The following is a 24608-nucleotide window of genomic DNA, read 5'->3' on the forward strand; positions in this document are numbered from 1 at the left end:
ATTACTGGGCTGAGTGTGTGAGAAGTGCGGTTGGAAGGGGAAAAATTTGGATAGGGCAAGAGAAAAGGAAAAGTGTTCGGGTGGGATGGACAGTATGAGCAAAAGCATGAAAATGAGGAAAGGCAAAGTGAGCAACAGGGAGTAGTCCAGTGTGGCTGGAGTGAACAGTGTGGGTGACAGAGAAGTGAGAAATGAGATTAGGTCAGATTGTGGAAGGCCTTGATCTAGGCTCTTTAGATTTTATTGTTGTAGGCAATGAGTCATGAAAATTTTTGACCAGAAGAGAAACTTAATGAAAATGGTGTTTTACAAAGATTAGTACAGAATAGATTGGAATGGGAGTGTCTACAAATTTCCCTTTTCTTCTCAAGTTCAAATACTCTCCTCCATATCCTCAGGTCACAATTCACCCTCATTCTCCAATCTGATCTTTTACCATTCTGCCATCAACACTTAACTGTGACCCCAACCTGATACACCACACTAATACCCATGTCTTCTCTGTCTCTTCTCTCCCCCTGAGCTCCAGACTAGGCTTTCAGGGTCTGCCTGAATGCTCCTTAACCCACCCCTACCTTGCAATCCATTTCCCTAAACACTATGGACTACCTTTTTTTCTATATTCCTTCTTCTAGCCTACTTTACTCTGGATATTTTAGGTAGGAAGATAAGAATTAAAATTTCACAAAACTTTATTAAGGTCCTTGGAGAACAATGTGATGGTAGGTGGAGAGAGGGAGCTACAAGGGTAGATTAAACAATCACTGCCCTTCAGGAGCTTACAATCTAGTAAAATGAAATCAGGTGGCTGAGATAGGTAGTGTAGTGTCTCTTTGGGTGGGATACAGTTGAATGAGTGGATTGACTGCTGTCTTTTTTCACAGGTGGTGGTAGCAACAAACATAGCAGAGACATCACTGACCATTGAGGGCATTATTTATGTTCTGGACCCCGGTTTCTGCAAACAAAAGAGCTACAATCCCAGAACTGGCATGGAATCCCTTACTGTCACACCCTGTAGCAAGGTCAGGACCTTGAGGCAGGAGCACATGGGAAAAGGGACTCAACTCAGGGGAAAGGGGCCTCTGAGAGAAAGGGGTAGGGAATTATTTTCACCTCTTAGAGGTATTTAAATTGTCCCTTTTCTAAGGCCTCAGCTAATCAGCGAGCTGGCCGTGCAGGTCGGGTAGCTGCAGGGAAGTGCTTCCGCCTCTACACAGCCTGGGCCTATCAGCATGAGCTAGAGGAGACCACAGTGCCAGAGATCCAGAGGACCAGCTTAGGGAATGTTGTCCTGTTGCTTAAGAGTCTGGGTGAGCCAGATAGCAGTCTTGGGGGCAGGGGGGTGGGTGAGAAAGGAGAGCTGCAGTGATGGCCAGAATCTTAACTTTTCCCTTGTTCCTCAGGAATCCATGATTTGATGCACTTTGACTTTCTGGATCCCCCACCTTATGAGACCCTGCTGCTGGCTCTGGAACAGTTGTATGCTCTGGGAGCACTCAACCATCTAGGGGAGCTCACTACGGTCAGCAAGAATGGGAATGGGAAATAGGAAGAGATCAGAGCGGAGGGATGCAAGAGTATGGAATGAGAATAGGAGGATGGCAGTTATGGGTGAGTCTGAGAGTTGGGAAAGATGGACCTAAATTACGTATTTCTTCTTTTCCCTTAGTCGGGCCGAAAGATGGCAGAACTGCCTGTGGACCCTATGTTATCTAAGATGATTCTGGCATCTGAGAAGTGAGTGACCCCACTCTCCTCTGAAGCGTGTTTATGTCTACTTCCTTCTCTATATTTATTCTTAGACTCGTTAAAACTGAAGGACAGACCCTAAACAGAAACCTTTTCAAATTTCTTTGTCCCCTTATCTGTAATTCATGTTGAACATGTATTCCTTCTTTTGTCCTCTATACTTGGGTTTATTAGAATTATCCACTCTGGGGGCAAGGTACCTGAAGTAGTTCCCAGCACATGATCTTTTTTTGGGGGGTGGGATTCATGTGTGTCTAGCTTTTTTTCTTATTCTAACTCTTTCTCTATTCACTTCAGATATGGCTGTTCAGAGGAGATCCTTACAGTGGCTGCCATGCTCTCTGTCAATAACTCCATCTTTTACCGTCCCAAGGACAAAGTTGTCCATGCTGATAATGCCCGTGTTAATTTCTTCCTGCCTGGCGGGGACCACTTGGTGCTACTAAATGTTTATACACAGGTTGGTGGAATTTGGGGAATTTAAAATTGGGGATGAAAGAGGAAAGTGACAGCTATGAAGACATGTGGTCATGGCATGTCCCCAAACCTTCCCTTCTTTATCTCCTCTAGTGGGTTGAGAGTGGTTATTCTTCCCAGTGGTGCTATGAAAACTTTGTGCAGTTGCGCTCACTGCGTCGAGCCCGAGATGTACGAGAACAATTAGAGGGGCTCCTGGAACGTGTGGAAGTTGGGCTCAGCTCCTGCCAGGGGGACTATATTCGTGTCCGTAAGGTCAGCACTTTCCATTGATCATATACTACTACTATTGCTTTCTTCCACGTTTCCCTTCCTTATAGTCTTAGGTAGAGTTTTCCCAGGGTATTCAGAGAGGTGGTTGTGTATAGGGTTTCCTCTACGTCCTGAAAAACTTTTGTGGCCAGGCTTTATCTTTCTACCTGTGCAGTGACTTACTTTCCTCTTTATTGGGGTGACTGGGAAGAGATGAAGGGACCAAATGGTTAGGTTTCTCTTGTGCCTTTTCTCCCAGGCCATCACTGCTGGTTACTTCTACCACACAGCACGGCTGACTCGAAGTGGGTACCGCACAGTGAAGCAGCAACAAACTGTCTTCATTCATCCTAACTCCTCTCTTTTTGAGGAGCAGCCGCGTTGGCTACTCTACCATGAACTTGTCTTGACAACCAAGGAGTTTATGAGACAGGTAAAGCCTTTTCCCATGATTGTTCTCCCTGAATTAGGTCCTGGTGGGGGCCCATCTTCACAGCTAGTATCCTTGTAGCTTAAGGAAAGGGCAGGTGCCTATGGGCCCTGTGTCATGGGCATGCTAGGAAATTTGGACAGGAGACCCTTGTGGGTTAAGCCCTCATTTCTTACCTTCTCAAGAGCAATTTCCTTAAGATACTGAATCACAGGAAAAACTAGATCCTCTAGGCTCTGGCTGGCCCTTGAGGACTGACAGCAGTGGCCCCCAGCCCTCTCTCCCTTTCTGATTAAGTGAGAATGTCTAACAGTTTCCTTGATAGACACAGTGAGGAAGTTAGAAACGTGTTATGGGATTTCATAGTCATCTTCCTTGTCTTTCCAGGTGCTAGAAATTGAGAGTGGTTGGCTCCTAGAGGTGGCTCCCCACTACTATAAGGCCCGAGAGCTAGAAGATCCTAATGCCAAGAAAATGCCTAAGAAAGTTGGCAAGACCAGGGAGGAACTGGGTTAAGGGCACGAATATCTTTCCCTTAACCCCTCTCATTTCCTTTGTATAGATTTTTGTTGTTTTTTAAATGATTCCTATTTATTAAAGATATTTTGGGAAGAAGTTGAGAATTTTTATATGGGGACCAGTAGATAACATGGTTCACACATGCAGAGGAATTAAAAGGTTCTTACATCCTCACTCAGTTTAATATGTACAAGTTAAATTACACAGCATGAGATGGAAATTGGGTAGGAAAGAAAAGCTGGGGAGGTATGATAGATGAGGATTAGGCCTCCCCACTCCCCTCAATCCCATCCCCTGTGCATAATAATGTGCTCAGTGCAGCCTGTAGCTCCCCCACAACAAACACAGACCTATGCCCAAGTTCCCCTCATCCTTATTTAGGGCTTAGGACACAGATGTAAGCTAGCTTCTGCCTCTGGCTCTACCAAGCCCAGGACTCCTAGGGCTCCCACCAGCAGCTTCTTGACAGGCATTGGAGGTGAATGTGAGGGCATCAGCTGGAAAGAGGGGAAGAGGAGGAAAGATTAATGTTGCTAGGGGAGGGGGGACGGGACATTAGAGTGTGTGCAAGATACTACTACCCCACCATAACTTCAAACTTACTTTATCCAGGCGATGACGATAAATGAGGCCTTCAGAGTTTAGGTAAAAAGTAGAATAGGCATCATACGTCCTGGAGATTAGAAGAAGATCAGTGAAGGGCTGGGATGGAAAGCTGGGAAGCTATTTATAGATTCCTGAAGAAGTAAGAGCCTGGGGTATTAGGATAACTAGAATTAGATGCTTAACTATTTAGGTTTCCCATCTCCCTCACCGGTAAAGCTCTTCCTTATCCCGGCGGTAGAAGTGCAAGAAGAGAAGATGGGTAGGCAGACCCACAAGCCGCCAACGTGCCTGCAGCGTCCAGTCTTCAGGGTGTTGGCTCAACCTCAGGACCTCCAGCTGCAGCTGAGCAAAAAAATTCCAGGCCAAGAATCGGCAGAGGGTCAGTGATAGAATGTACCATGTTCGGCCTCTAGAGAAAGAAAGGTAGAGTAAATCAGGGACTGGGACAATCACTGAGAAGGTATAAATAATAGGGATATCTCCCCTAGAAATAAATGGGGTTAGGATAGAAAGCATGTGGATTAACCCTCAGAGGAAGAGAAGGGGTAAGGAATACATAATACAGACATACATGGGAGGGGGAGGTACAAAGGAAACAATCACAGATGAACAATACTTGGCAGGAACGGGATGAAAATACTCCCTTACATGTAGTGTCATTTTACAAAGTGCGTACACTTTGGTTTTCAGCATAAACCCAAGAGGTAGGTTAGGCCAGAGATCAACATTTTACACAGGAGGAAATGGGCTTTGAGAAATTAAGGGACTTGCTCCAAAATTACCACACTACTAGGTAATAAGCAGACTTTAGGTCCTTTGACGCCCATGTTCAGCACTCTACTACATTTGGCTAAATTTTATGGGATATCTGACATCTAGTTGGAAGAGAAAAGAGACAGATCCTGGTACCATCAATTACAGCCTGGGGTTAGGGAAGAAATCATCTCCTAAGGGAAGAGGATCAGAAAAGGGAGAAACTGAACTGGGTCCAAAGATAGGAAGAAACAGAAAGGATTAGATAGTTTTAAAGGAAGGTGTTAAGGGAATTCCATACACAAAGACCCACCAGACCCGCCATCCCTCCCACCAGCATCCAGGGTCTCACTTGGTTCGAATGTTCAGGATCTCATTGATGAATTCCACATCAGATGAGTAGAGGCTGTAATCATGGGAGCGAAGAAAGAGTTTGGGGAGCTACAAGAAGGAACCAGGTCAATTTAGTTCTGAAGGTCAGGCTTCTTGTCCTAGCCACCCTATATCTCTCCCCAGACTTTACTGGTTTTTCTGTTTCTTTGCTCTTGCTCCTTGGATGCTTTCTGAGATTATCCTTTCTACCATTCAACCTACTTCTTCCCCAATATGACTGATAAGAATTTATCTATTTTAAGATGTGTACTAGAGAGGGAAATTCTTTGATGTCTCCCTGTTTCATGACTCAGAAAAGGTCTGGAGATCTTAAAGTGTGCCTAAATCCCATCACCCGTTATATATATATATACACAGTATCCCCGCTCCCCAACTCACCTCCTGCCTTAGTTTCTCATGCATGACAGCTAGATGTTCCTCCATGCTGGGGTTTCCTGATGGAGTGGCAGGAGCAGGGTGAGGACTTCCACGGGCCCGGAATGGGATCAGAGCCTCAGGGTGGCGGCAAGGCAATTCTTCAAAGAGGCTTCTAAGCCCCTCTAGGCAGCCCCCATGCAACTCTGGCCCTGGTCCTTCCTCCCCCTTCCCAGAGGGAAGACCCACCCAGGGTGATATGAAGGCCTGGGCCTGAGGAAGGGGCTGATGGAGAACCTGGGGGAAGAATTGGCTGGAAGGGAGTGAGAGAGGAGGGAGCCGGAGATATGGAGATGCTGACGGAAGAGTGACCGTTGGTGAGGAAAGCCACAAGGGTAGGAATGGTGGGGCCTGAGGAGGTTTTTGGTCCTATGAGGAAAAGAAAAGGAACAGTGATTAGGAACAGGAAGTTGACTGGAAGGATAAAGAAGCTAACATTCTTCAGTTTAGCTATCATGTGAGGCTCCACTCAGCTCCTTCAACTGACTCAGCAAAGTAGACCCAAAGGCTCTGGTCCCAGCAGTATGAGGAACAGAATTATTAGACTGAAAGACTGTTGTACTGATTCAACCCTTGCAGTATTTCTTTGATCCCTCTTTTTAATTTTCACACTACCACCTTGCCTAGCCTATTGCAATAGCCTCTTCTGGCTGTACTCCCTCCCACTTTCTCCCCTCCAAACTGTCACACTACTCCCCAAATATATTTTCCTTATGTACAAGTTTGGTCAAGTAATTCCTCAGTTCAAAAACCTTCAGTGCCTCTCAGTCTCCCACATGAAGTTCAAACTCCTTGATCTCCCAACTCCACTGCTATCACCTAGCTTTCTGGCTTCCTCTCACATAACAGCCCTCCACAAAAGGCCATATCAACTCCACTCACAGCAAATGAACATACCCTGTGCTTTAACCCATCCAACTAACATGAAGCTCTGTGTGTAGGTGAGATAGAATGTTTTTTAAAAAAGACCAAAAGTCTCAACCCTCATAGACCTTATAGTCTATGATAAGACACAAACATAGCTTTAACATGCATTTCAGAAAGATGCAAAACCTGAACTGGGAGGTTTTGGGGGAAGGGGGTGGTGGGGGAGGGAAGAAGGAGCAGTGGTCATTACTGACTGAGGGAATCAGGGAAAATTTTCATGGAGAAGGTAGCATTTAAAGGATGATATGAATTCAAGAAGTGATGATGGGAAGGGAGGGTATTCTAGGCATATGGAACAGTGTAAGGCAGAAGCATCAAATTATGCATGCAGAACCAGATTAAAAATGTAATTAGGAAATGTTTAACAAAATAAATTTAAAAAAATACATGTTAATTTGTGATTTTTTTTTTTTTGGTGAGGCAATTGGGGGTTAAGTGACTTGCCTTAAGGTCACACAGCTAGTAAGTGTCAAGTGTCTGAGTACAGATTTGAACTTGGGTCCTCCTGACTCCCAAGGCTGGAGCTTTATTCACTGCACCACCCAGCTGCCCTTTAATTTGTGATTTTGTAAATCAATATGCAGCTCTTCAGCCCAAAGGGATCACTTTCTATTTGATTTTGATCCTACTGGTTTAAACCAATGGAGCAACTAGGCTTGGAACAGTGTGTTATAGTGAAAAAAGTGCTAAATCCACAAAGGACCTGGGTTCGAATACTGGCTCTGCCTCTTGTGGAACCTTGGTAAGTTACATAACTTCTCTAGGCCCTGGGTTCCTCATCTTAAAATGATGGGATCAGATTAGATGACACTAAGGTGAGTTTCCTTCCAGCTATAAATCTATAAGCACAATATGAGATGACTGGAAAGATAGGATGATGCCAGAGTGCGGAAGGGCTTGAAAGCTTAAGAAAACAATTATAAACTTTAATCAGGAGGCAATGGAGAATGGCTAAGGATTTCTGAACCAAATTACATTCCTAAGAAAGAATATTCTGACAGCAGTATGACCACAACAGGGGGTAAGAGCTAACAGAAAAAGACCTGTTAAGATTATTGCAAAAGTTTAAGTGGGTGAGTGGTAATGAAGGCCTTATTCAAGAAGCTCTGTACTATGTAGTAGAAAGAGAAAGGAGGGTATGTAAAAGTGAAGTGGTATACAGGATTTGATAAGTAATAGGGTATGGGATATTGAGGGTGTCAAAAGATAACTCCAAAGTTACAAACATGAGAAAGTGGGTGACTAGTCATGCCACTAACAGGCTGAGTAAATCGAGCAGGAAAAGCAGATTTAAGGAGAAAAATGTTTAGCTTGATTTAGGATATTTTGAGTTTGAAGTTTTGATGGGACATTCCAGTGGAAATATCCTAAAGGGTTAGGCAGGTCCAGCGCTCAGAAGGGGTGGTCATAGGGAGAAGAGAGATAAAGCCTGGGGAGTCAACTGCATAATAACAGCAAACACTAATGTAATGCTTTAAGACTTGCAAATTGTTTTACATATTTCATTTGTCTGTTATCTGCATCAAGATGGTAACAAAAGTTGTGGGAGTAACAGAGATAGCTAAGGGAAAAGCATGTATAGAGAAAAACAAAGAACTCAAAGACAGACCCAGGAAAAACACTGACATTAGGCAGGAAGAAAGAGGACAAAAAAAAATCAGGAAGGAAAGAAGAGAGTGTAGAATCTTTGAAGTCAAAGTGGGCAAGGAGATGATTACCTGGCGGGATGTGAAGGGGTGGTGGTTCAGGTTTCAGAAATCCAGGCATACCACGTTTTTGTTAATTGTCATTTTATAAAGTAATGTGGAATTATGGTTTGGTTTGGTTTTTTAAAGTAAAGAAAATGTCTATATCCTTTGATTTAGAGATTCCCACTGCTAGGCATATACCTCAAGGAAGTTAAAGACAGAAATAAAGCTCCCATATACGCAAAATATTCACAGCAGCACTTTTTTGGTAGCAAAGAACTGGAAACACAGAAGCACACTGGCTGGGGGAGTAGCTAAATATGTGAATGTAGTGGGTTATCACCATGTCATAAAAAATGAATATTTAGAATTCACAGGAACATGAGAAAACATATAAACTGATGTGGAATGAAGTTATCAGGAAAACAACATATACAATGACTTCAACAATATAAAAAATGGAAAGAACAAAAAAAGTAATTGCTCACTGTGAAATGATAACAACAAAACAGCCCAGAGAAGAGATAAGCAAAGGTACCTTGGTGGAGAGTGGCACGGATGTGGAATACTACATATATTATCAGACTTGGTTGCTCTTTTAGTTAGTATTGCTGAACAGATTTTTTTTTTACTCTTTATTTTTTATTCTTTGTTACTATAGATAGTTCCATGGGTAGGGGTAGAAGGAGGGATATATTTGGAAATGAAGGTGTTATATCAAAATAAAAGGTTAACAGTTTTTTAAAAAATAAAAAGTTCTTTGTTAACCTTAGAGAAAGCAGTTTCAGTAAAGTGGTTGGGGCTGAAACCAGAGTGTAAAGAACAGTGAGCAAAATCATGGAAATAGGTATAATCTTTTTCAAATTTAGCAGTAAAGAGGATGACAGAAATTTCTCAGTGAGCATTTATGAAGTACTTATTTGCCAGAATTGTTACATGTTAGTCACTGGGGAAACAGACAAAATGAAACAATCCCTGCCTTCAAGGGGCTTATATTCTATTGGTGGGAGACAACATTTACACATAGAAGTATATACAAAATAAGAACAGTAATTTTTTTGGGAAAGACATGAGCAATTTGGAGGAGGAATGAGAAAAGGTTTCATGTAGAAAGTAGCTCTTGAGCTGAACTTTGAAGACAAGGAGGAGATAAAGTGATGATGTATTCCGCACGTGGAAGATAGACACCCCATGCAAAGGCACACAGAAACGAGACAGTGTTGTATGTCCTCGGAACAATGCTGGACCAAAATTCACGAAGAGGACTAATGTATAACAAGATGAGAATAGCTAGCTGGGGCCAGGTTATGATGGAAATTAACTGACAAACAGAAATGTATTTTATCCTAAAGGTAACAGAAAACCACTAGAGTTTATTGAGTGACATGGTCAAACCTATGCTTTAGGAAAAGCACTATGGCAAGTTCCTACTAAGAGGAGACACTTGAAGGAGAAGGAATTAAGAAACTAACTGTAGTCCTCGAGGTGAGAGATGATGAGGTCTTGAACTAGAGTGGTGGCCATGTAAGTAGACAGAAAGGGAAGGATCCTTATAAGAGAGGTTTTGAAAGTAGACTTAAAAAGACTTGGCAACTGATTAGACATGGGGATGACAAGAGAATAAGGAGTCAAGGAAGACACTGCGGTTGCAAACCTGGTGACTGGAAGGATGGTGGTACCAATGACATATAAAGAAGTTCAAAAGATGGATGGTTGTGGCGGGGGGGAGGCGGGAAGATAATTAGCTCTGCTTTGGACATTTGAGTTTGAAACACATTCCATATATCTAGCTGGAAATGCCCAAAAGGCAGCTATAGCACAAAAGAGAAAATAAGGTTGGATATACAGCTATAAAGATTAATTAGACACATGAAAGTTTGATGAAGTCACCATGAGAGAGAATGTACAGAGATGGAAGCACTAGCTATGGAGTACACCCACAGTTAGGGGATGTGATATAGATGATGATCCAGCAAAAGAAAACAGAAGGAAACAATCAGAGAGGCAGGAGTAGAACCAAGAGTATCCAGGAGGAAGACAATCAACAATGTCAAATGTTGCAGAGACGTCAAAAAGGATGAAGAGAGAATAAAGGCCCATCAGATTTGGCAATTAAGAAATCGCTGGTAACTCTGGAGGAAGTAGCTTGAACTGAGTGATGAGGTAGGAAGCTAGAATGCAAAGGACTGAGAGGTGAGTGCTGGAAGAGGAAGTAGAGGCAATGAGAGCAGAAATAGCTTTTTTCCTAGAAGTCTAGATGTGAAGGGGAGGAAAGACAGGATGCATAAGGTAAAGAACAGAAACTTGTTTTTGATACTCAAAGAAAAAGATGATACCAGCCAAGAGCTATTTTGGTAACAAGTAGTCTCAAGACACAAATTCAGAAGAAGAGAATGATTTCCCAAACACCTACTAGCAAAGCCTCAAAGAAAAACACAACCTGGCCGCAAGTTCAACTAGAATTTCTAGAAGAACTAAAGCAAGAGTTTAAAAAAAATACACACAATTAAAATGATTTTATAAATAAAATAAGAGCGCTAAACAAAACAATCAGGGCTAGGACAAAAAAAAACCTGGAGAACTGAGAACTATGGAAGACAGAATAGGAAAGAGAATTAACAGTTTTGCTTAAGAAGTATAAACCTTAACCAAGTAAAGGACATAACCTTGAAAATTAGAATATTAGAAGCTAATGAATCAATGAGACAAGAAATACTGAACAAAGTTAAAAGAATGAAAAAACAGAAGAAAAGTGTAAGGTATCAGAAAAAACTGATCTGGAAAACAGATCAAGGAGAGACCATTTAAGAATCATTGGAATACTGAAAAGTCACAACCAACAAAAAAGCCTCAATATTCTATTTCAAGAAATTATACAAGAATACTGACCAGATCTCTTAGAACCAGAGGACAAAGTAAAAATACAAAGAATCCACCAATTACCTCCTGAAAGAAACCCCAAAATGAAAACTCTCAGGAACACTGTAACCAAATTCAGAGTTTCCAGATCAAAGAAAAAATACTGCAAGCAGCCAGAAAGAAAGAATTCAAGTACCAAGAAGCCACAGTCAGGATCACATAAGATTTAGCAGTCACTACCATAAAGAAGAGGAGACCTTGGAATGCAATATGCCAGAAGGCAAAGAATATATAGGCTTACAACCAAGAATAACTTACCTAGCAAAGCCAAGTATAATCCTACAGGGGAAAAATGGATCTTTAATGAAATAGAGGACTTCCAATCATTCCTGACGAAAAGACCAGAACTGCGCAGATACTCTGAAGAGCAAAACACAGGAGTCAAGAGAAAAATAAAAAGGTAAACATGAGCAAACAAGTCATAAAGGATTAAACAAGATAAACTGTTCATATTCTAATAGGGATCGTGATATGTACCCCCTCAGAACTCTTATCATCACCAGGGGTCACAGAGAGAGACATCGGGCTTGGGAGTGACTTCATTATGTCTTGATGATCTTAAAAAAAGAATCAGAAGGGAGGGGACAGTGAAAGGGAAAGATGAGGAAGATTATGGAAAATTATCTCACATAATCAGGGTACCTAAGTAGAAGTCTTTAGGAAGAAGGAGGAAAGAGTTTGTAGAGTGGGGAGGTCAAAGGAAAGAACACCTACACATAGGTGAGTAAAGAAATATATTTTTTGGGTGAGGGGGGAGAAAAAAAAGGCAAAAAGAAAAAAAGAAACGTACATAACTATTGTACATGGTAGATCTGCAGTTTCATGTACCGCCAGTGTGCATTATTATGTAATGCAGAGAATAAAACAGGAAGTCAATAAGCCATCTGTTTATGTCTAGAATGTCTGTTGAACCATTTGCCATACTTTACTCTGCCTCAGTCCACACATGCTTTAAAACTCAAATGCTTTAAATGCTCATGAAGGTTCCCTTGATGCCCCCAAGAGGTAATAATACACTCCTTTCTGTCTCTTTTATGCATTAATTATTTTATATTACATTTACTTGTATATGTATCCTATTTTCTAATATATTATTGGCTCTGTGGTGACAGAATCCATGTATCATATTTAAACTTTATATCACCTCCTATCCAACCTGACACAGTACACCACACAGCAGAAGGTACTGATTTTGCGGCTGAAATAGGGTTAGGCTTCAAGAAGTTCCAATGCTTCAAATATTTGTGATTTTGTCAGTGTAGAGTCCGGACTCCCTCCATGGAAAGAAGACTGCAACTCTACATGATTTAGTGGATGATCTGTGTGAATTGATGTGTCTGAAAAATTCATTATCAGATGGCTAACCTAGTTAATAAGCCCCTCCAGTATTTTGATCATTTAAAAATGCATTGTCACATATTTTACAATAAAATTCAATCACAACATCTTGAGATATATATATATATCCTTGACGAAATTAAGTGATGTTTTTCTTTTCCTTCCTCCTCCTCCACCCTACACACAAAGGATTATTCCCCAAATTAACCCTATAAAAGTTCCAGGGCATTTTATTTTGCCCTAAGATTATGAGACTTCTGGGAAATAGTCTTTTTAAATGAAGAACCAATAAACTTGTATACAGGTGGTCAAAAAGTGGTGAGGAGATGGCCACTGAATAAAGCTTGCAGCCAAAACCTAAGTCCACTACTCTTTCCAGCAGATCAGGTTTTGTCACTAGACTATTAAATTCAACAAACATTCACTAAACACCTACTGTGGCACAAACCACTAATCTAAATGCTGCATTTAAAGGCATAAATAAATGGATGAATGAATGAAAGAAAAAACAAAAAAAAGGTCCCTGAAGTTAAGACTCTTACATTTTGCTAAAACAAAATGCAGGTAAATATAATGAAGCAAGCATGGCCTCCTACATGGACACAGAGCTGTCCCCTTATAGCCACAGAGATAAGGGCCTAAGTCCTACCTCTGTTCTAGGCAAACCTCTAAGACCAAAAGTTGCAGAGAAATTGCTGACTTGCAGTGGTAGAGGGAGTTTCCTTTCCTGGACCACCTTTATGCCAAGGAAATCACAGGTTTCACTCCTATCCCTACAAGCAAATACAAAGTATTTGTAATAATTTGGGGGTAGAGAGCACTACCAACTGGGGGGGGGCGCATCTGAGTGTGTCAAAAGAAGCCTGTATAGGAAGTGGTCCTTGCACTGAACTATGAAGGTGAACTTCAGATTCCAAAAGGTAGAAGTGAGGGAAAAACATTGTGACTCAAGGGGACAGGCATGGAGACATGAGCTAGATTACTGTTGTGTATGGGAAACAGTGTTAGCCCATTTTAGCTGAAATATATAAATAAGTAAGGTAAATTAAATCTGGAGGTGGAAGCCACATAGTGAAGGGATTTAAATGCCAAACGGAGGGGTTTGTATTTTATCTTATATGCCACTGAGGCTTCTTGTGCAGAGGAGTGATGTGGTGCTTCAGGAATATTGAGTCTGCAATAGTGCAAGTGAGAAGTGATGAAGTGAAGAGAAGGGGGTGAACTTAAGACTTGCTAGGGAAGTAGAATCAACAAGACTTGGTAAATTATTGGATATTAGGAGGAAGGGAAGGAAGGACTGGTGATAGTATACAACAGCGGGGAGTCAAGGATGACTCAGGTTGTGAACCAAGGTGACTGGAAGAATGGTGGGCCCTTGATAGATAGATATGAGAATGCAGATGTGTTTCAAGGGAAAGATGAACAATTGTTTCGATTACGTTGAGTTTGATATGGCTATGGGATATCCACGCAGAAATGTCCAGAAAGAAATTGGTAACCGGGCCTGCAGCTACAGAGAAATGGACAACTAGCACAAATACCTTTCCCTCTTGTTTTGGAGGCATCCTGTCAGCGACAGCCTGATGGAAAAGGGCTTCCCAAGAGCTAGAGCCTTAACCATGAATTTTGGAAAGTAAGCCACAAAACCCTCAAATCAGCTTTTAAATCTCATTCAGTTGAAAAAAAATTTAAAAAACAATCTCATTCAGTTGGTGACTGGAAACGAAAAAAGCACGTCAGGATTCGTGCACAGGGTTGGGGAGTAAAGAGGGAGAGGGCACAGAAGATCAAACTGGGTCTGGAAGTCGCTCACCCGAGGAAGCAACACGACAGATTTCCATTTTAAACGATTCTTGTTAACTAGCCGCTATTGTTTCCATGGCGCGAAGAAGGAACTGCCAGCACTCTAAATTTCAGTGCCCTCTGGCAAAAGCCTGGAGTGCTCGGTTCTAGTAACAGGCTCAGCCTAGAGGAGGGAGAAGGGTCCCCTTTACGAATCAAAATACAAGGATTCCGGGGTGCACTAGTTGCAGAGAATGTCTCACACTTTTGCCTGGGGTTGGTGTGCAAAACGGGGCTGAACAGCTAGACCCTCCACCCCTCTCCTCAAAGTCCCCGGTCCCTCCGCCCTTCAAATCACCTCCAAGTTTCAGGTAACCTCCCGGATGCGAAGGCAGAAAGTGTGCCTGAAAAACCAGCACTCGCACTCCTAAACTACACCCGGAGAAACCACTCCCCCGCGAATTCCACGAGACCTTCCCTCCTCCATCAGGTGGGTGGTCTGGGGAGCCCCGCGCCAGGAGCCACGGAGGGTCCTCTGCTCCAGGAAGTCGGCGTGGGCGGGCGGAAGGGTGAGGGGAGTTGGTGGCCACTGCGCCTGCTCCTCTTCTCCCGGGCGCGCACCACCCAACGCGACGCCGGAACAGCAGCAGCAGCAGCAGCAGAGTGGCTCGCACTTCCCCCTCTTCTCCCCCTCCCTTGCCTGTCCCTCACCTGAGGCCTGGCCTGGTAGGCACGGAGGCAGCGGCGGAGCCTCCGGGCTGCTCCTCGGCTTGGCTGGTACATGGTTTTCGGGAGTGAGGAGGGTGTCTCCCGAACCCAGCGTCCAGTATCGTCCACGCAGGAGTGCGCTCTCCCTGAAGCCGGCTTCGTGAAGGGGAAGGGGGGAGGGGGGAAGGTGAGGAGAGGAAAGGAAACGGAGACCACGCGCCTGCGCACTATAGATTCCAGAGGTAGCGGGCAGCGAGACTACAGGAAGAGCGCCTGCGCTCAGAGAGGAAAAAAAGTGGGATTTGGATCGTACAGCGCTTGCGCGAAAGGCAAAGCGGGAGGGGGTGGCCCACGGGCGCAAGCCGCTGTGGAAAGTGCACATGCGTGTTTGGTAGAGGAACACGTTCCCAGCCACAGGTTAGGAGCGGAGGAGAAAATGCAAGCAGAAATGTCAAAATAAAGGGGAAATAATGAGACGTTGCAAAAGGCAGGGCTGGGATCGGAGATGCCAGACTTGGTAGAGATGTTGGACCGCGTGAATGTAGGAGACTAGACTTGTTTCCCATTCATTTTACAGGTGAGAACACCAATGTTGAGAAAGTGAAAGTAACCTGCCAAAAGTCACCAAAAGGCAAAAAATAACAGGGACAGGGCCTGAACCGCCTCCAGACCCCAAAGCTTTTCTTTCCAACACAACACACTGAAATCCAGGCTCCTGACCACCAGCCTTTAATATTAAAAATAAGTAAAATCCTGTTTAAAAATGAAACACAATTTGGGCACATAAGACAAGTGGATGGGAAAAAGGAAGATGCTCAACTCCGACCGACCAACAGATGTCCCCGAGGGCGGGGCTCATTATTTCTCCACTGGGTGGAGCCAAAGTCTCCAGGCGAGGGGATCACCCTGAGAAGGATGACATGAGGGCCCAGGTCACCATGGCCTGGTACTTCGGTGCTCCTGGAGGTATCGAATGAACCTTGCGTTGACCATGGACTCCCCCAGTCTCCATAACGGGACTGGAGGCTGCAGGGCCTGTGGAGGGGCGGAGGACCTGGTTCCCTCCCCATCTTGCTCCCCTGACACAACCTGCTGCCCCCTGTTGGTACACCTGTTAAGGTGGGATGGAGAGGAGATTAAAGTATTATGGGGATGCTCCTGAGAAATTTAGGGGGCGAATCCTTGTAAGTGTTAAGAAGAATTAAGGAGTTATTGAGAAGACAAAAGTTAAAAGGAAGTTTCTAAGATGTTAAAAGGGAAGAGAGCAACTGATGATGTTATGTGAGATCAGGAGAAAGAGTTTAGAAAGTTAGAAGATGGGAAAAGGAGAGTTAGAGGCATATATTTAGGGATAGTATGAAGATGCAAGTCAGACCTCACCTACTCTCCATTTCTTGTTCCCTCTTCCTCTGTTCTTGGTTGCCTGTGGAAACAGGGTGTGTGTGTGTGTGTGTGTGTGTGTGTGTGTGTGTGTGTGTGTAAAGAGAAAGGGAGTGAGTATAATGTATATAGCTTTAAACTGGGAGGGAGGGAGAGTGGCAAGGATAAAAAAGAATGTTAGAGCTGAAAAAGGCCTTATAAATTATATAAGGTAACTGCTAGAAAATTCTAGGGATTCAGCCAGTAGAAGATGTACAGATCCCAGAGGTAGGCAGATTTTGGACGGTTAACAGTTGTAGAAGCAGTGATCCAGAACCAGAACGGCCTTAAAGGCCACATAATCTAACCCCCTCATTTTACAGATGAGGAAATTTGGGCCTAGGCAAGAGACCCACCTAAAGGAAATTTATTAGGGAAGTGATCCACCTAAAATCACACATAGTAACAGTCACAGAGGTAGGATTCAAATCTAGGTCCTCCAACTTCAAATCTAGTCTCTTTCCACTGTACTACAAGGAAAGGCAGAAGTAAAATGACTTGCAGAAAATCATGACTAAATCTAGAACACACATCTACACAGATCTCTTGATTTCTAAACCAAGATTTCCCACAATGCCTTGCACTTACCTGTCTGGGGGGATGAGGAGTCTGGCTCCCCATATCGACTGTAGCTGCAGTCCTGTGCCACCAGTCCTGGGGCTGATCCCCTGTAGAAGAAATGGGCTATGGGGGAGGTAACAGGAAAAGGGCTGAAGGATGGAAAAAATGGAGAGAGTAGCAATGGAAACTGAGGGAATGTGTGGAAAGAAGACAAGGGAAACCAAGAGAAGGCAACCTGGTAATGATCATTTCTGAGCTTGTGGGAGATTAAGTTTGTTACTCCTTAGAGTAATCTATGGAAATGTTGAAATGAAAAGGGCTGGAATATAGGATGTCTTGGAATGGAGGAAGGCAAGTGGATAGAGGGCTAAATCAGGAGGGGGAAAGGTCCATGGGATATAGAAAGCATCACAAGATTGTGGACTGAAAACTAGGAGATTCTCAAATCAGGGATATGTAAAAAGATATCCAAGGAGTCAGTGTGGTGACAAGTCTGAATATGGGGATAACTAAGGATGAGGAGGGAGAAGGCCTGCAGTTGTTAGAATCACAGGGTAGTCCACATGTGGAGATGAGTGCCTAGACATCTAATGATTATGTGAGGGAAGATGTGCAGATCCAAGAATATCAAAGATGGAGGGAAGGAAATGGAATCCTAGACACTGAAACTCTGGTGCTTCAGCCAGTGGAAGATGTATAGATCCCAAAGAAGCAGAGGCAGTGACAAAAGGATCTCAGGTGGAGAGATCCTAAAATCCCCAGGGCAAAAGACGGCAGAATAAATGAGACTTTGTTTTGTTTTGTTTTTCCCATTGAAAAATGTCTATTAGAAAACACACAAAAGGATGCACACTTTATTGAGACAACATTGGGGTTGGGGAGAATCCTGCTCCCCAGGGGTTAGGGACACACTGTAATCTACCACACAAAGGATGTGAGAGAGGGGAGGGTTATATACCCTTCCAGGATATGTGATTATACCCTGAGGGCCTGGAAACAGAGGGAGGAGATTCCTAGCTCAGCAGAAGGGAAGAAAGGAAAGCTAGAGGATAAATAGGTTGGGTGAGGAAGCGACACAAGTTGGGAAAGGAGTGGTACACACTCATCTCAAGACAATCTGAGAGAACAAGCACACACCATCATCTAACTAGTTGTGTGGGAGGAATGGAAGAGGGAATACTAGGATCCAGTAGATCCTTGAGACACAGGTTTATTTCTTTGTATACGAGTAGAAGTAACCCCAAGATAGATCCTCTCAGAGGATGCTGTTAAAGTGGTAGTAGTGGTGATTTCCCTGTGGAAATCCCAACAGGGCCATAATCCAGGTTTTAGAACAGGTCCTATACACAGATAAGTATTGAGGAGCCCTGATACAACCCCAAATGGCTCTCTCCACACTATCTTTTGGGATTCAAGAGCTTTGCAATGTTGAGTGGCTCCCTTTGGAAATCAGGTTAATTTCTGAAGGATCTGTTACCTTAAAAAAAGGGAGCATGACTCCTTGGGGTGGTGTTTTGGAGGGGAAGGGAGTTTGGAGGCCAAAGGAGTGGAATAATAGTAATCTAAGGGGAAATCCAGCTCCAATGAATGTTGCACAGGAAACAAGGGAACTAGGCCAACTATACCTATTTCTGGGACAAGGATCCTTCAAGGATGTGGTAGAGGAGGGCAAGGTCTACTGGTTATTCTAGAATACAGACCTGGCATCTGTGAAGTGAGTTTTAAAAACTATCTTGTAACTGTATTTTATCATATTTGCCACTGTAATCCTATTATTTTATTTTGTGTATTCAAAAAAAATTATTCTGAGAAGGGGTCCATAGGTTTCACCAGACTGCCAGAGGGTCCCATGACACAGAAAAAGTTAAGAACCCCTGTTAACCTGGCAGGATCCTGGGTAGGTTTCAGTGTATTAACTAACTAATCCAACAGAGCTTCCATCTATTGGTTAGGCAAAGTGTTCAGAACTCAATTAGAGAATAAGAAGAAGGGGTTACTCTTGGGATAATAAAAAAGGGATGGGAATAGAATGTTATTCTGCTGCTGGATTAACCTAGCAAGGGGTTAGGAGACTTGATTCTAAGTGTTAGGGCTCCAGTGCATCCTGGAAGATTAAATGAGAAAATGGATCCTTTCAGAATTAGGTGGTCTTAAGTGGGGAGGAATAACTATCAATATCTGTTATTTTCAGGTCGGGTGAGGGAACTGTGGAAGATATGGGGGGACAGGATGAAGGGAGAGGAAATGAGAAAAGAGAGAAACAGAGAATCAGAGATAAGACAGCCAAGGATAGAAATTAAAGAGATACCCCCTCCCCTACCTGTAGGCAAGTACCATCAGTATGCAAGGGGGAAGGGGGTAAAATGGGTACCATTTTCTCATCAACATCCTAAGTGAAGATTCTACAATTTACTGCTTAGTGCCATTCTACCAAAACAAATCCTAGACATATTATTTACCTCTCTTCATGCTTATGATTTTAAAACTGTGCTTGCTTTTGAGAATGCATACTTTCTCCTCCCTTTCCCTGCCAAAGCAAACTATTCTTGGGATCCATAAGGTCTTTGCCATTTCTTCCCTTCCGACAAGTCATATCCAACACTGTATACTCCATTCTGTCACTTTCCAGGTTGCCCCCTTTTGATTCTAACACTGTAACATCTCTTCTGACAGTTTCAAATCTCTTCCCAACTCTACCCCCATGCCAAGGTCTTAATTACCTGGTACGCCTGCGTTGGGCTGGGCTGCCTCCAGGGTCAGTTGCAAGCAGCAGGCGGGCAGTAGGGTGTGGGGGGCAGAGCCGAAGAGACCGAAGCAGCTCTTGCTCTGGCAGAAAGGGGCGGAGGGGACCTCGGTCTGGAGAACTGCCCAGGCTGCTGGACCGTGGGGGTGGTCGGGCTGGAGGTGTGGCACGTCGGGGGGCTCTGTTCAAGGGCCATGGAGGCTCTACAGCCACCTTCAGAACTAAAGAAGAGACAGAGACAAAGAAGAAGAAAAGATGGGAAGAGAGCAAAAGAGAGAAAAGAGAGAGGGTATGTGATGCTGTAGAGAAGAGACAGGAAAATATCAGACCCTAAGTGGGAATTGACATTCCTCCTTTTTTTGGCTAGGCAATGGGGTTAAGTGACTTGCCCAGGGTCACAGAGCTAGAAAGTGTTATGTGTCTGAGGCCAGATTTGAACTCAGCTCCTCCTAAATCCAGGGCCGGTGCTCTATCCACTGCAACACCTAGCTGCTCCCCTTCTTTGTTTTGAACCCCTCATCCCTGGCCCCTGCCCTGCCCTCACCCCTGACCCGCTTACATTCTCGGTCACTAGAAGAATATGGTTTAATCTCTCCTTCTGCCTTCTTGGGGGGCAGCTTTCTGGCTGGAGCTGGAGGGAGAGAGGATATGAGCAGAATGAGCACTAGGGAACAGATCTTTTCTCAACAGCTCCCCACTTCCCTTCACTGGGGAAAAAAAAAAACACCACTCCCTGATGTCACGGTTCCTCTATTTGCTGTTAGGATGCTGAGTCAACCTCCACCCCTAGAATCAGCTTCATGAAGTATCTACAAATTGACAGGGATACCCAAGGATACTGGAACAGTTGGGAGGTGAACAGAAGGGAATATTCCAAGCAAGGAGTCAGGGGAGAGAAATCAGAAAGGAGAATTTTGGGAGATGCAGGAAGGACATAGCCACTGAAGCAGAGGGGTGGAGCTTCTTACTGGTCAGAGGGTGGTGTCAGGCACCCTTGAGAATCTGGGGCAGTAGTATGGTTCCGGCCTGGGCAGTAAGGACCTTGGGTCCCTCTAGATGAGATGGACAAAGTCCGTGGTTAATCAGGAGTTAGTCTGAAGGGGCTGGGGAGGCCAGAGAATAACCTCTCTGTTTTGGCCACAGGTGAAGAAGAGATTTAAGTAGAAAGAGGAATGTGAAGCAAAGACTACAAAGTAAAGGACTAGGAACATACAAAAGAAGGAGCATGAGAGAAAAGTCACAATCAGATGACCACAGATTGGCCTCACCTCTTCGCTTGCTCCCTCTGAGCCTCTCATCTGAAGAAAGTCAACTCACATTATTTGTGGCAAATCACTTTCAATCTTTTCTTGACTTTACTACCTCTTCAGCTGACAATTTAAGCCCCTCAATATTATTGACTTTTGGTATTGACATGATCACCAGCTCTGCTGACTTTCACTCTCTTATACAGTCTGCAGCCTACAGCCCTGAAAGAGCTAGAAGGGAAAGCCTTAGAAATCAAACTGGTTACTTCCTTGTATCCAGTAAGGAAAAGTGTGAGACAATCAAAAAGCAAACTGAAAAACTGATCAATCAGGCTGGGACTGTGCAACTAACTGAGAGTTTCAGCATTCCATGTGTGATATCTAAGGGGATTAGGATTTTGCAGACAGGATGGCAAAGGTTTCTAACTAGTCTCTGCCAAGTGGCTTCACTGTCAGAGTTGTTTTAACTTTCACAAATTATGAGGGCACCTTAAATCATCCTATAATATAAAAGCGTGTTCCAACTGAAGATGGAAAAGTGGCACAGTTGACTCCTCATAACCCAAGGGAAAGGTAAAAGCCTTCTAAGAAATCTGCTCAAAAAATATTGCCTTCAAGTACTATATACCATCAATAATCAAACCAGAGTGTTTAATTAAAAATCATGCCTGAAACAGAACTTGTCATATTCCCAGATATCAAAGGTAATCATCTAAATGACTCTTGGAACCCTGAATGGCTTTCTTTCCCATTCTTCATAGCTATCCCATCATAGCTGCCTCTAAAATGATGTTCAACCTCTAAACCACCGTTCAGATTTACCATTGGGTGTGTTATCAACCGAGGCAGCACGAGAGCAGCGAGTCGCCCTCAGAGAGGAAGCAGGGGACCCTGTGGGAAAGGAAGTGGGGGTTCCCTCAGTCAAGGGAAGGGGGCAATGGGACAAATGGACCTACCCTTTACCCCCAACTCTAGGACTGAGGAGGGAGAGGAAGACTCACGGTGCTGGTGGGCGAAAAAGCCTTCAAAGATCACAAAGTTGTTCACCTGCGTGTTGGAATGAGAAAAATTAAGTCACTTAGTCATTCAAAAACATAAATGGAGCATTCCTTATCATACTAGAAACTAGGGAGGGGGGAAAAAATAATGATAGCTAGCATTTATATAGTACCTACTATATGTGAGACATAATTCTAAGCATTTTATAATTATTATCTTAAATCTTCACAACAATCTTAGGAAGTAGGTGCTATTATTATCCCCATTTACAGTTGAGGAAACTAAGGCAAAAATGGGTTAAGTGACTGGCCCAGGGTTACATAGCTAGGAAGTATCTGAGGCCAGATTTGACTTCAGGTCTAGGAGACAAAGTCTTTGCACTCTATATCCAATAGATTCATCAAAGACATAATTCTTATTCTTGGGGTAATCATCATAATGATGAGAAAGGATACGTACATATACATGACAGACTGAAGACAAGTTACCAAACATAAGATCAAGTGTAGACTGTGTAGCATTAGAGACATGTCAAAAAGAGACAATTAAGACATTATTTGAATGGAGTGGATAGGCATGCTAGGAATGAGCTTTCAAATATCACTTGGGGGAAAGGATTGTGTATTGTGGGAAGACATTCTGATTGTGGCAAATGGCTCGTGTAAAGGCAAGATTGTGAAATGATGACGTTGTTTGTGTAACAGAGAAGATGAATTTGGTTACAGCAAAAGAGGCAAGATGGGGAGCCAATATACAGAAGATGGAAATTTAGCACAGTACCTAGCACACAGTAGGATGCTTAATAAACGTTTACTGACTGACTGGAAGAGCCTTGGAACTGAGTATAGATTGCACATAATAGAGATGAGGAAATTCCTCATGGTCCCCAACAAAGAATAAACGTAATGGTAGGTTCTTCACTCTCATCTGTTCTAGGGTCACATTTCCTAGAGCTTCTAACCTGTGGCACTGTGGACTCCAGATTGTAGTGTTTATTCAAGAACCTCAGCAGCTTCTCTGAGGGTCGGTCAATAGCTAGCTGGTGTGGTTCAACTCGTTCCTTCTGCAGGATAAAAGAACTTCAGAGGATGGTACAGAACTGAAGAATAAATTTCGAGGGACATAGGGTTCACAGAAGCATTTGGGAGTTCACGAGGAGACAAGTGGTCTAAGAGATGGGGACAATAGCACAGGGGATTTTAATTTGTAATCTGAAAGCACTTTAAAATTAAAGCTAGTAGTCATACCTCTAACATATACCGGAAAAGTTTCAGCCCATGGCCATGGCGCTGCAGTGATTCATGGATATAAAAGTCCAGTATGCAAAGTGGCTCTACTTCATTATGAGCCCCACGATCATCCTGTTGGGAGGGGTGGATATGAGTTGAGAGAAGTGAGGAGGAATAAATGACTTTCAGGGCCTAGGCATCTCCTGCTTCACCCCACCCCCATCACCACCAGACTCAGAAACCGAAGCATACCATCCTGTAACTCACCAGAACAAAGAGTTTCTTATATCCAACTTTGAGAAAGCCAATAATAGCTCCTTTTCCAGCCCTGTGGGAAGGGGAGAGAGTGGGAGAACTCACAGCTTATCATGGAGAGGGAAGAAAATGAAAAAGAGGGAAAAGAAGGGGAAAGAAGGAAAAGGAAGATTATGTAGCTAGAAGGTATTAATAAAGAGAAAGAATAGAGAGACATAATGGGACAGCACACTGGAGTCCAGCACTCACGGACGGGCTGAGGTATCCTTGAGCACATACATAACATGCCGGTTACTCTGCATTCTTGAAGCACTGGTGATGGGACCAGGGAGATGCTGCGCCTAATAAGGTGGAAGAGTTTCAGTATGTCCTTCATCCCTTGGCCCCTTCAAAGCCTCTCAGGTCACTAGGGGATGGGGTCTACTGGCCCTCTTCCTGTCACCCTTCTTGGTCCCCATAATGAGATTTCTTTCCAGTACCTTAGCTGATGCCTTTCCCAGTTCATCGACAACAGTCATGATTTGCTGCTGGAGATCAACACTGCTGAGAGAGGAGAAACATAAGTCACTGAACCAGCCTGCATGTCCAGGGAATGGTCCTAGGGGAAGGGGGAGCTGACCTTAAATTCTAGATCTAGGTTTTCACCTTCAAGCATCTCTGCCTTAAGTCTCCTTCATTCCTGATTTTGCACTCTTGGACCTAAGTAACTGACTGCCCTCCCCATCCTTCCAGTCCTCATCCATAGCCTGGTGGAACTTGGGAATGAGGTGGATTGATGCCAAAGGGTTCAAAACCCTCTACCAGCCCAGGGTAATGAATGAGGCGGGGGTCAGATGGTATTCCCACCATGTAGATTAAAGAGCACACTCCACTTTGTAGTTGGAACCAAACAATGGACTGGAGAATGAAATGTTACAGAACCAAGCATCGCCCTAACTCTACACTTTGACTTGGGGTGGAGGGTCATGGGGAGAGGTTGGGGCAAATGTGAGTGAGGCAAGGAGGGGCGTGGTCGGCGGATGAGGGGTAAGAGGTCACCGAGCGGAGGTTGTGGTTCCGGTTCGGCGGGCCGGAGCACGGAGGTGTTGGTCCAGTATGGTAATCGGCTCCGGGAACAGGGCGTCCACATCGAACGGGAACTCCATGGCCCATTGTGCGCTCCCGGCCACGCCCCCTAAACGGCACTTCCGACCTAGA

The 24608-nt window shown here is 43.8% G+C and overlaps 3 protein-coding genes and 1 long non-coding RNA gene across 18 annotated transcripts in view; 1 reads left to right on the forward strand and 3 right to left on the reverse strand.

Annotated features, from left to right (window-relative positions):
• DHX16 (DEAH-box helicase 16) overlaps nt 1–3526 on the forward strand; it is a 17118-nt gene extending 13592 nt beyond the window's left edge. The window contains exons 13-20 of the mRNA XM_020974229.2: nt 885–1025; nt 1151–1313; nt 1407–1525; nt 1673–1740; nt 2050–2212; nt 2323–2484; nt 2741–2914; nt 3299–3526. Of these exons, the coding sequence (XP_020829888.1) occupies nt 885–1025; nt 1151–1313; nt 1407–1525; nt 1673–1740; nt 2050–2212; nt 2323–2484; nt 2741–2914; nt 3299–3427 (1119 nt within the window). The 3' untranslated portion in view covers nt 3428–3526. The remainder of the gene's footprint in view (nt 1–884; nt 1026–1150; nt 1314–1406; nt 1526–1672; nt 1741–2049; nt 2213–2322; nt 2485–2740; nt 2915–3298) is intronic.
• The window catches only part of CUNH6orf136 (chromosome unknown C6orf136 homolog), a 20163-nt gene extending 4594 nt beyond the window's left edge, over nt 1–15569 (reverse strand). The window contains exons 1-6 of one of the 2 annotated variants that reach the window (XM_020974254.2): nt 14962–15569; nt 5561–5965; nt 5142–5230; nt 4245–4445; nt 4034–4103; nt 3583–3927 (exon numbers count right to left, since the gene is read on the reverse strand). In XM_020974254.2, the coding sequence (XP_020829913.1) occupies nt 3808–3927; nt 4034–4103; nt 4245–4445; nt 5142–5230; nt 5561–5965; nt 14962–15033 (957 nt within the window). In that variant the 5' untranslated portion in view covers nt 15034–15569 and the 3' untranslated portion in view covers nt 3583–3807. Of the gene's footprint in view, nt 1–3582; nt 3928–4033; nt 4104–4244; nt 4446–5141; nt 5231–5560; nt 5966–14961 lie in introns of those variants that run through there. The other variant, XM_078155505.1, reaches the window with a different exon arrangement.
• On the reverse strand, nt 11400–14942 carry LOC144457625 (uncharacterized). Of its 2 annotated transcripts, XR_013487087.1 has the most exons (4): nt 14609–14942; nt 14282–14434; nt 13118–13241; nt 11403–11490 (listed from the first exon to the last, which is right to left on the reverse strand). It is a non-coding gene; the product is annotated as an uncharacterized LOC144457625 (long non-coding RNA). The 2 variants fall into 2 exon arrangements; XR_013487088.1 differs by lacking the exon at nt 13118–13241 and having other exon boundaries at nt 11400–11490; nt 14609–14941.
• A 102-nt stretch (nt 15570–15671) lies between the features above and the next one.
• Nucleotides 15672–24591, reverse strand: ATAT1 (alpha tubulin acetyltransferase 1). 13 transcript variants are annotated; one of them, XM_020974238.2, is made up of 13 exons: nt 24450–24591; nt 23891–23951; nt 23661–23752; nt 23424–23484; nt 23175–23288; nt 22889–22990; nt 21930–21975; nt 21751–21819; nt 20241–20312; nt 19659–19902; nt 16966–17045; nt 16339–16381; nt 15672–15993 (listed from the first exon to the last, which is right to left on the reverse strand). In XM_020974238.2, exons 1-13 carry the CDS (start codon nt 24554–24556, stop codon nt 15774–15776), a joined length of 1311 nt encoding a protein of 436 aa, XP_020829897.1. In that variant the 5' UTR covers nt 24557–24591; the 3' UTR covers nt 15672–15773. The 13 variants fall into 13 exon arrangements, with proteins under 13 accessions (XP_020829897.1, XP_020829908.1, XP_020829896.1 ...); XM_020974249.2 differs by having other exon boundaries at nt 15672–15864; nt 23891–23954; XM_020974237.2 differs by having other exon boundaries at nt 23891–23954.
• Nucleotides 24592–24608: the final 17 nt, after the last annotated feature.

The sequence above is a fragment of the Phascolarctos cinereus genome, unplaced genomic scaffold (genome assembly GCF_003287225.1).
Source record: "Phascolarctos cinereus isolate Bilbo 61053 unplaced genomic scaffold, phaCin_HiC Scaffold_5;HRSCAF=322, whole genome shotgun sequence".
Lineage (NCBI taxonomy): Eukaryota > Metazoa > Chordata > Mammalia > Diprotodontia > Phascolarctidae > Phascolarctos > Phascolarctos cinereus.

Bases quoted from the DNA above. Each gene is read 5' to 3' on its own strand.
- ATAT1 (XM_020974235.2), bottom strand. From the start codon at position 24,556: ATGGAGTTCCCGTTCGATGTGGACGCCCTGTTCCCGGAGCCGATTACC. The intron at 22,991-23,174 runs GTATGACTACTA...TTTATCCTGCAG, and splicing joins TTTTCCGGTATATGTTAGAG to AAGGAACGAGTTGAACCACA. The intron at 21,820-21,929 runs GTGAGTCTTCCT...CCTTTCCCACAG, and splicing joins CTTTTTCGCCCACCAGCACC to GGTCCCCTGCTTCCTCTCTG.